The 10,775-nt window shown below is 40.0% G+C and overlaps 1 protein-coding gene across 1 annotated transcript in view; it reads right to left on the minus strand.

Annotated features, from left to right (window-relative positions):
- The window catches only part of LOC133601660 (transcriptional repressor scratch 1-like), a 38,576-nt gene extending 28,116 nt beyond the window's left edge, over positions 1-10,460 (minus strand). The window contains exon 1 of the mRNA XM_061954788.1: positions 9,912-10,460. Within this exon, the coding sequence (XP_061810772.1) occupies positions 9,912-10,026 (115 nt within the window). The 5' untranslated portion in view covers positions 10,027-10,460. The remainder of the gene's footprint in view (positions 1-9,911) is intronic.
- Between the last annotated feature and the right edge of the window lie 315 nt (positions 10,461-10,775).

The raw sequence follows: 10,775 nt of genomic DNA on the forward strand, positions 1-10,775 counted from the left end.
CGGATCGGTGCGGCATCTTCAGTAATGCGGACGCTGTATCGATCCGTTGTGGTGAAGAAGGAGCTGAGCCGGAAGGCAAAGCTCTCGATTTACCGGTCGATCTACGTTCCCATCCTCACCTATGGTCATGAGCTTTGGGTCATGACCGAAAGGACAAGATCACGGGTACAAGCGGCCGAAATGAGTTTCCTCCGCCGAGTGGCGGGGCTCTCCCTTAGAGATAGGGTGAGAAGCTCTGTCATTCGGGGGGAGCTCAAAGTAAAGCCGCTGCTCCTCCACATCGAGAGGAGCCAGATGAGGTGGTTCGGGCATCTGGTCAGGATGCCACCCGAACGCCTCCCTAGGAAGGTGTTTCGGGCACGTCCGACCGGTAGGAGGCCACGGGGAAGACCCAGGACACGCTGGGAAGACTATGTCTCCCGGCTGACCTGGGAACGCCTCGGGATCCCCCGGGAGGAGCTGGACGAAGTGGCTGGGGAGAGGGAAGTCTGGGCTTCCCTGCTTAAGCTGCTGCCCCCGCGACCCGACCTCGGATAAGCGGAAGAAGATGGATGGATGGATGGATATATATATATATATATATATATATATATATATATATATATATATGTATTTATTTATATATGTAGGCATATATGTACATATATATACATACATATATATGTATATATATATATATATATATATATATATATGTATATATATATATATATATATATATATATATATATATATATATATATATATATATATATGTACACACATATGTATATATATATGTACACACACATATATATATATATATATGTGTACACACATATTATAATGTATAATGTATTCAAAGTGTGCATTCTTTGGACTTTTATCGCCAATTATTCATGTTTTTATTGTTTTTTAGAGGGAACTCTGCTTCACCATACAAACTTTTCGATTCACTAACCATGTCAAGAACCAATTAAGTTTGTAGATCTAAGTTCCACAGTGGTAGTAGTTGTAGTAGTAGTACTAGTAGTACTAGTAGTAGGCTTTGTGTTGCTCTTATTCAGTAGAGGCCACAAGCCCTAAATGACTAGTTTGTATCCGCAGGGCGTCCCTCCTATCGTAACAATCCAATTACACACAGAGCAACACAAGTGTGGTATAAATTATTCCCAACTCTGCTTCATTCGACCAGAAAGTTGCTGCCAACATGCTTTGGCTCAGAGAGGCTAAATCCTGCACTGCAGTGAGTGTTCTGAGGATGGAGGGAGGAGAAATAAAAAGGTAGCGGAGGACAAGACGACTGCAGGTCGCGTGGGGAGCCACGCGGGCCTTGTTAGCCTCGACATGATGAATAAACCACTGACAGCTTTTTTGGAGAAAAAAAAACCTTGCCAGTGAGGGGCACACACGCGGGGGAAACACATGCTGATGCAACAGCGTGTCAGTGGAAGCAGCGAGAGGATGCATGGAGACGTCTGCTCAAGGGTGGAGTGAAGTTCACAGCACATAACAATGAGTCACTCGGCTTGCTGCTACTGTACGACATTCAGGAATTAAGCACACAACTTAACACACACATTGCTTGCTTTGTGTCAGTCCCACACTTTCATTCATCAAAAATGCCGGTACTTCACTCTAAAAGGCTACATTGACAGCATGATGCATTTATCTCCAACTAAAAGGAAGAGGAAATTAGTTTATTTGCAGCGATACTGTGTAACCTCTGAGGTTGAACACGATATCTTTTTGTTCACTGCTTTTTTTGCGAAAGAAAACAGAAATAATCTGTTAAAGCCTCGTACTTTCACTATCCAAAAAAAAAAGTCATACAAGTGTAAAAGGACATCAACCACTGATAATGTTGAAATGTAAACACAACAAAACACTTAAGGCCGAATCTTTTAATAATAATAATAATAATAATAATAATAATAATAATGATACTAATAATAATAATTATAATAATAATTATAATAATAATAATAAAACAAATTATCTATAAGGCGCCTTTCTGGGCACTCAAGGACACCGTACAAAATCACAACAATAACATCAAATTGGATAAAAAAAACCAACAATAACAACAAAGATAGAAAAGAAAAGATGATTACAATGAATAGGCAGTCAGGAATAGGTGTGTTTTGAGTCTTGATTTGAAGAGGGGTATTGAATCTAAGTTGCGAAGGTCTGGTGGTAAAGAGTTCCAAAGATGTGGGGCAGAGCGGCTGAAAGCTCGGGCACCCATGGTGGACAGTTTAAATAAAGGGACAGTGAGATGGATGGATGAAGAGGATCTTAGGGAACGTGAGGGCGTGGCGACTCGGATCAGGTCAGAGAGATATGATGGAGAGAGGTTATGGATGGCTTTGAAAGTGAGGAGAACTTATCCAAATAAGTGCTCAAAAGCATGTGCAAACTATACAATTGTGTGTAGCCTACATGCTACTACTATGAACTGGACTCTCACATTATTCACCAGTAGGGGGGTCCCCACATATGCGGTCCCTTCCAAGGTTTTTCATTGTTCCCATTGGGTTGAGGTTTTTTTTTCCCTGATGTGGGATCTGAGTCGAGGATGTTGTTGTGGCTTGTGCAGCCCTTTGAGACATTTGTGATTAAGGGCCGTATAAGTAAACTTTGATTGATTGATAATAATTACTTTTTTAAATGAAAATGATCTTAAAACCGTGATTGATAACACTTTAAAGCCTGCTCAGTGGCCTTGTGGTTAGAGTGTCCGCCCTGAGATCGGTGGGTCGTGAGTTCAAAACCCCGGCCGAGTCATACCAGAGACTATAAAAAAAAAAGGGATCTATTACCTCCCTGCTTGGCACTCAGCATCAAGGGTTGGAATTGGGGGTTAAATCACCAAAATGATTCCCAAGCGGCCACTGCTGCTGCTCACTGCTCCCCTCACCTCCCAGGGGGTGAAACAAGGGGATGGGTCAAATGCAGAGGGTGATTTCACTACACCTAGTGTGTGTGTGTGACTATCAGTGGTACTTTAACTTTGATAAACTCACAGACCAGTAATACTTTTCATTCACTGGAGAAGAATGGGAATTTGGAGGTTTTGTTTTGGATTTTTTTTTACAAAAATATGCTGTTACATTATTACTGTTTGTTGTATTATTCACTGTTTATTGCTTTTATTGTCTTATGTGCCCTGTACAGCACTTCGGTCAAAAGCTTGACTTGACTTGACTTAAATGCTAACACAAATACGCGAGATATTTACCGCCTTCCCCATTAAGAAAGGACATAATCCAATATTCAACAATGCTGTCTGAGCAACTATACTAAACTATTAAATTTTGCACATTGAACTTACAGACTGTGCTATCTTAGAACTGTGATCGATCAATATGCCAAGGAATATTGGCAACAGGACGTGAACTCGCATGATCCCTTGTTTTGTCTGTCATTAGTAAAACACTTTAAAACCATTACAAACAAAAGTGAAAGAAGATAAACATATTTAAAAACTCATACAAAAATAAAATGGCTCTAAAACAACAGAACAATGTTTTGTTGTTTTTAGAGCCATTCATTCTGCCAGTGTTGTGTGTCAATCTGTTTTGTTTATTTATTTGTTAAATAACATCTAGTTCAAAGATGTCAGTGTGTGGATAAGTACTTTTTTGAGGATATTCAACAATACAGTGATAAAAAATTATTACCATAGTAATTTTGGTCACGTTAACTGTGATATGAAAGTTTCTTCATCATCCCCAGTACCATTAGTGGATGTTGTGATCTTCTAAGACTACATGTAGAATTGACAACAAGTGCAAAAGTGGTGCAGACTGCCCTATTAAAATGAAGATTGTGCGTGTATACCGTCTGTCACCATGGAGACACTCATTTCCTTCCACATTTATGACATCATATGGTCCAACCAGTGGCACTTTGTCCATGTTGTTGATGAATAAGTACCACTTTTTCTAGGTTAAATTGAATTGCAATCTATACAACAAAGCCTATTTTTAGCACATTGAAAGTGTGTTTTGCAGTGTTGTGATGGTGAGTTCGGAATGAACTAGATGCAAGAAATGCATATTGTAAAACTTTTTCTTTTTTTTTAATTAGGAGATATGGTCTACTAATATACAGGTAAAAGCCAGTAAATTAGAATATTTTGAAAAACTTGATTTATTTCAGTAATTGCATTCAAAAGGTGTAACTTGTACATTATATTTATTCATTGCACACAGACTGATGCATTCAAATGTTTATTTCATTTAATTTTGATGATTTGAAGTGGCAACAAATGAAAATCCAAAATTCCGTGTGTCACAAAATTAGAATATTACTTAAGGCTAATACAAAAAAGGGATTTTTAGAAATGTTGGCCAACTGAAAAGTATGAAAATGAAAAATATGAGCATGTACAATACTCAATACTTGGTTGGAGCTCCTTTTGCCTCAATTACTGCGTTAATGCGGCGTGGCATGGAGTCGATGAGTTTCTGGCACTGCTCAGGTGTTATGAGAGCCCAGGTTGCTCTGATAGTGGCCTTCAACTCTTCTGCGTTTTTGGGTCTGGCATTCTGCATCTTCCTTTTCACAATACCCCACAGATTTTCTATGGGACTAAGGTCAGGGGAGTTGGCGGGCCAATTTAGAACAGAAATACCATGGTCCGTAAACCAGGCACGGGTAGATTTTGCGCTGTGTGCAGGCGCCAAGTCCTGTTGGAACTTGAAATCTCCATCTCCATAGAGCAGGTCAGCAGCAGGAAGCATGAAGTGCTCTAAAACTTGCTGGTAGACGGCTGAGTTGACCCTGGATCTCAGGAAACAGAGTGGACCGACACCAGCAGATGACATGGCACCCCAAACCATTACTGATGGTGGAAACTTTACACTAGACTTCAGGCAACATGGATCCTGTGCCTCTCCTGTCTTCCTCCAGACTCTGGGACCTCGATTTCCAAAGGAAATGCAAAATTTGCATGGTTGGGTGATGGTTTGGGGTGCCATGTCATCTGCTGGTGTCGGTCCACTCTGTTTCCTGAGATCCAGTGTCAACGCAGCCGTCTACCAGCAAGTTTTAGAGCACTTCATGCTTCCTGCTGCTGACCTGCTCTATGGAGGTGGAAATTTCAAGTTCCAACAGGACTTGGCGCCTGCACACAGCGCAAAATCTACCCGTGCCTGGTTTACGGACCATGGTATTTCTGTTCTAAATTGGCCCGCCAACTCCCCTGACCTTAGCCCCATAGAAAATATGTGGGGTATTGTGAAAAGGAAGATGCAGAATGCCAGACCCAAAAACGCAGAAGAGTTGAAGGCCACTATCAGAGCAACCTGGGCTCTCATAACACCTGAGCAGTGCCAGAAACTCATCGACTCCATGCCACGCCGCATTAACGCAGTAATTGAGGCAAAAGGAGCTCCAACCAAGTATTGAGTATTGTACATGCTCATATTTTTCATTTTCATACTTTTCAGTTGGCCAACATTTCTAAAAATCCCTTTTTTGTATTAGCCTTAAGTAATATTCTAATTTTGTGACACACGGAATTTTGGATTTTCATTTGTTGCCACTTCAAATCATCAAAATTAAATGAAATAAACATTTGAATGCATCAGTCTGTGTGCAATGAATAAATATAATGTACAAGTTACACCTTTTGAATGCAATTACTGAAATAAATCAAGTTTTTCAAAATATTCTAATTTACTGGCTTTTACCTGTATTTCTTAAATGAAAAAACGCATGTAATTTTAAAAAAACACCAGCAGGCACCAAAATTATCCAATTCAGCCCTTTAAGTCATCCAGCATCTATGAAATTATAAAATGATATTGCTGAATAGACAAAATGTCCATACATGCACCTGGGGATAGGTTGATTGGCAACACTAAATTGGCCCTAGTGTGTGAATGTGAGTGTGAATGTTGTCTGTCTATCTGTGTTGGCCCTGTGATGAGGTGGCAACTTGTCCAGGATGTACCCCGCCTTCCACCCGAATGCAGCTGAGATAGGCTCCAGCACCCCCCGCGACCCCGAAAGGGACAAGCGGTAGAAAATAGATTGATGGATGTCTATTTCTGACAGTTCAAATATGTTGACCCACAGGTAGAACGAAATATTGTTTCTCTCCATTGTCTGTCTTTGAAGCGCGATCCCCTCCTTTCTCACAGCCATTTGTGCGTAGCTGCGCCAGTTTACAAAAACATTCTAGACATACTAAACATTGATGCAAAAAAAATGTTCGTCTTAATGAATCACATTGACGGTGCTAAATTATTATTTCTGCATTTTCTTCTGTCAGTACTATGGGTTTTCTGAGAATGAGCATGTATTCTGCATTTACATTATGGACAGACATGCTAAATGAATTGCGCTCCTTTTTTTTGCCCACTTAAAATGACGGAATCCTCTGCCCACGAGTTTAGTAGATCAACTTTGTACATTATTTATTTAGGGCTGTCAAAGTTAACACGATAAAAATGTGTTAATTGTAAGTTCTTTTAACGGCGATATATATGTTTGTTTGTTTTTACGTGCTATTAAGACGCATGCATCCTGACTCCTTTTTGACCCTCGGGCCCTATTGTAGTTTGAGAAAATGTCATTGCTTCAGTTGGTGTTGAGCCACCAGCTTGTAAATAGCGAGCAGATATGCAGAAAGAAAAAGGGAGACATCATGGAAATATAAAATCAAAGCCATGGCGAATCGTTCTCCCAACAAGATTAAAATAGTATGATTAATTCATACATAGAGAAGGTTGAGACATTGTCATGCTGCAATATGAAGACCATTAACTTGTACAACATGGAATGTATAGAATATCAGAAGAATATATTCAGGTAGAAATATAACATATTACATTTGCGAACATCTTTGACAATCAAATCATGATCATTACAAACCACATTTTTTGTATTCATTCCTGAAACTGGTATGCAAACATGTGTAGCTCCTCCTCTGAATGCAAGTGCTTCTACAGCAGGAATACTAATTCTGTGTTTCTACAAAATACTAAATCCGGCAAAACCCCAACGCACTGCAGGTCATTTAAAAAAAAAAAATCCTTTTTAAAATCGTGTTTTTGTCCTTTTTGTGTTGAGCTGTTTAAACAAGCATAATATTTAATAAAAACATTTCATCTAACCAGTCATATTATTCAAAACTTGATAATCATCTGTCAAGGGTACAGGTATTAATGATAAAAAATTGTGTCTCTCTCTGTGATTCATCGCCATTAATTCTGAGTTAACTATGAACAAATGAAATTATTTGCGATTACATATTTTAATCATTTGACAACCCTGGTTTTAATACACACAAAACTTTAGTAGATCAGGCCCTCAATCTTAATTACAAATGACGTTACACAAATGTAAAACGAAGTCAACCCCCTAACACAGTAAAACAAATTAAAACACTACAAAAGTTCATAACAAAAGTGGGACACACACATGAGGTGAACTTGTTTATCTGTTACACACATAATGATAAAAGAAGTAATTGAACAGCTCTCATGGTTATGTGTGTGGTGTGCTACAATATTATCAACATAAAACAGCAGACACATAACTATTCAGTGCCAGCACCAAACTCAACTCTACTGTAGTCCCAGGGGCTTAAGCTCGCATCCTTCATGCCCACATGTTGTGGCCCTCAACTTAACTTTAAAGTTTAGTATGATTGCAGCCCACCCACCCAGGGTGGCTAATAGTTGAATACATTTTGGCAACTTTGAGTCCCCCTGTAAATAACATTACTTTAAATAGAATAACAGTGAAAACACAAACATGACAGCACAACAAAAATGTTGTGCAACACAAAGAGCAACTTCCTGTAAGCAAGCTGAAAGTGTGTCTGACCATCTCCTGGGGAACTCAAACGTGTCAAAATGTTACTTTTTTACATAAAATTGTACATTTAAAATGAGCCTTGGGTCACTATAGCTGCTAATTAACAGTATGCGTGATTAAAACCTGATTCTGAAGTGAGACCACTATTTTTGTCCCTCAAGCCCCAAATCTTGCATAAACAAACGATCTTTTGAACGGAACAGTTCCTCAAGATTTGTTGTGCCTCAAAGAGCCATTAATCTCATCGCTACTCGGCTTTCCAGGCAGACCAGAGATGTTTGGATTGTGTCGGCCCCGACACGTTTTGGGACAAATTTGCTCTAAAGACATCTCAGACCACAGGACAATCTTACAAGACAACCTTGTAGGACATAATCAGGAGTTTCTTTGAACAGAAGGGGAAATTGGGACAAAAACATCCTGATTGTCTTTATGTGAGTGTCTCACATAGGGATGGTTACCGAATTTGGTACTCTTTTGGCACCGACCGAATCCCGCCAGTCTTAATTCACTTAAAATCCAACGGTACCTGGGTTGCACGTGACGTTGCGCCCAGTCTTTGCACTTCAGTACTTGTCCATCACGCCAGCAGCACAGAGAGCACGATCAACTAACTACCTCGAGGTAATGTTACCATTTCCAATGCCAACAAAATAATTGTCTCAAAAAAGGCCCCACTTTTCTAAAAATCTTGATGCTAATATACATAGGTGTTGCTATTGACATGCTACTGATTAGCATTAGCAATTTTTAATGGTGATGTCAACCTCAGTTCAGTTTCAGTTTATTTCAAACATGCATATGATACAATGTTATGCATGACTCATTTCCAGTTGTTTCATTACAGCACTTCCGAAAGGAGTAGGAAGAAGCGGAGCGTATTTAATTCTACCCCTTTTCATACCATAGCAATTTTATCCAATTTCCTTGTTCTCTGTAACAGAACAGTGAACAAATAAATAATAAATAAATAATATGCCAAACAAATATTAAATACATAAATAATCTTTGTCTCAATAAAAAAAAAGAAAAAAAAAGGTTCATCAGAATTCTTTGTGTATTTGTTAATGACAACTACAACTAAGAAATGCATTACAAGCAAACAGCTGGCGCGTAACAAGTACAATACTTACAGTATTAACACTTTTTAGAGGGCAGCAAAAAAAAAACAAAAAAAAAACCCACCATAAACTATACACTACTGCCATCTAACGTCCTGGACTTGCAACTGCAATTGCAACCTTGTGTTGTACTTGCAAATGAGACTCAGAAATGTGATAATATATCAAGATTTAACAACAGCATAGACATAATCAACTCATTTTTAAATGAGTACAAATGTAGCAACAACAATTAGATTTTATAGTGAATAACCTATTCATATTCATTAACACACACAAAAGATGTTGCTGTTGAGTACCGGTTATCATTTCCCATGTATTGGGAATTGGTGAATGGTACCCATCCCTAGTCCCACATGATGTCATGTAAGAAGGCAGTTGGAGTAATCTGCAACTTTACTGCGTATTGTTGTGTTACTGTTCCATAAACACACAAAGAATTGTCCCTTTTGTTTGAGTGTTTCCTCCAAAGTGCTCGCTCATCTGTGGTTCAGTTAGCTAAGCGACTTTCTCCATCCGTAAAGTGCACTGAAATACAACTTTTGTTGAAGAAATATAAAACTGTAGAAATAAAAACGCAATAAACCTGTTGAGTGTCGTCTTGTCCACACAACTGTTTTCAACATCCGCAAATAACCACCTGTCTCCTTGCTACTTTAACTTTACTTAGCCCGTGTGGGAGGAAGTGGGTATGGGAGGGGTTGGTCCCTTGTTGACTGTGAGCTGAAAATCGATGAAACATGGAATGCATGATGGAGTTGATTTGTCATGTGACCTTACGGCTGAGATATGCCGGGTACATATCAAGGATGTGCAGGGACTCTTTCGTCCTAATGTCTGCACTTTAGGCGTGTTTTCTAAAAATTGCTCAGTTTTGCTCACAATCATAATAAGTTGAATGAAAGCATTATTCACCATTGTGTTGTTTTCAACTATGCGAGTATGTGGTGGAGCACACGCTCGTTCAAGCACACCTACCTTTGTCATGGAGCCGCAAACTGAGCGCTGTCCTGGGCCGGTATGCGTGCTCCAAATCAGACCCGGTGGAGAAATCATCCAGTTTCACCTTTTTCACCAGGAAAGACCTCGGCATGGTTGTGCAAAACACACACACGCTCAGACACACAAGTCCGCACACACCCAAACACAGCGGTCCAGCCTGTCCAGCGTGACCTTTGCTTGGAGATTTGGAAGACTGTGGGGAAATTCCTCTGCTGGCTCCTTCCGAAAGCAAGTTCAGCACCGGACAGCTCCTGGTGCTGAACCCGTGTCTTCAGTGTGCACCCGACAGATGGAAGTCCTCTTGGATAAAAACTCAGCAAAAAAAAGATGAATATAAGTCTGCCTCTAAAAGAATAGGAGAGGAGAAAGAGGGAGGGATGTGAGAATTTGGAATCCTTCAGTTTGTAGTCCTGCAGTCCGCCGGTGGACTGCGACTATAGTGGGAGGCTCATTGCATCCTCTCCACGTCCTCTTCTCTTTCTGCTGCTTCCCTCTCTCTTCTCTCCTCTGCCGCTCTGTGCGGTGAGCTGCTCGGTGCGTGTGGCGTCTAGCGATCAGCTGACTGCATTTATATGAGAGAGAGAGAGAGAGAGAGAGAGAGAGAGAGAGAGAGAGAGAGAGAGAGAGAGAGAGAGAGAGAGAGAGAGAGAGAGAGAGAGAGAGAGTCCAAGGAGTGCTTAATTTAATCCATCCCACCTCTCCAGGGAGAGCTGACTGGCCCGAATGATTTATTGAAGCCTTCCAACATTCTATTTTCTATCTTTGTTTCATCCTTTCTCTTTTTTTTTTGTTCTGGGAGTGATAGAAAACCCCAAAAATGAAATATTGTATAATCATCAG

The sequence above is a fragment of the Nerophis lumbriciformis genome, linkage group LG04, assembly GCF_033978685.3.
Source record: "Nerophis lumbriciformis linkage group LG04, RoL_Nlum_v2.1, whole genome shotgun sequence".
Classification (NCBI taxonomy): Eukaryota; Metazoa; Chordata; class Actinopteri; order Syngnathiformes; family Syngnathidae; genus Nerophis; species Nerophis lumbriciformis.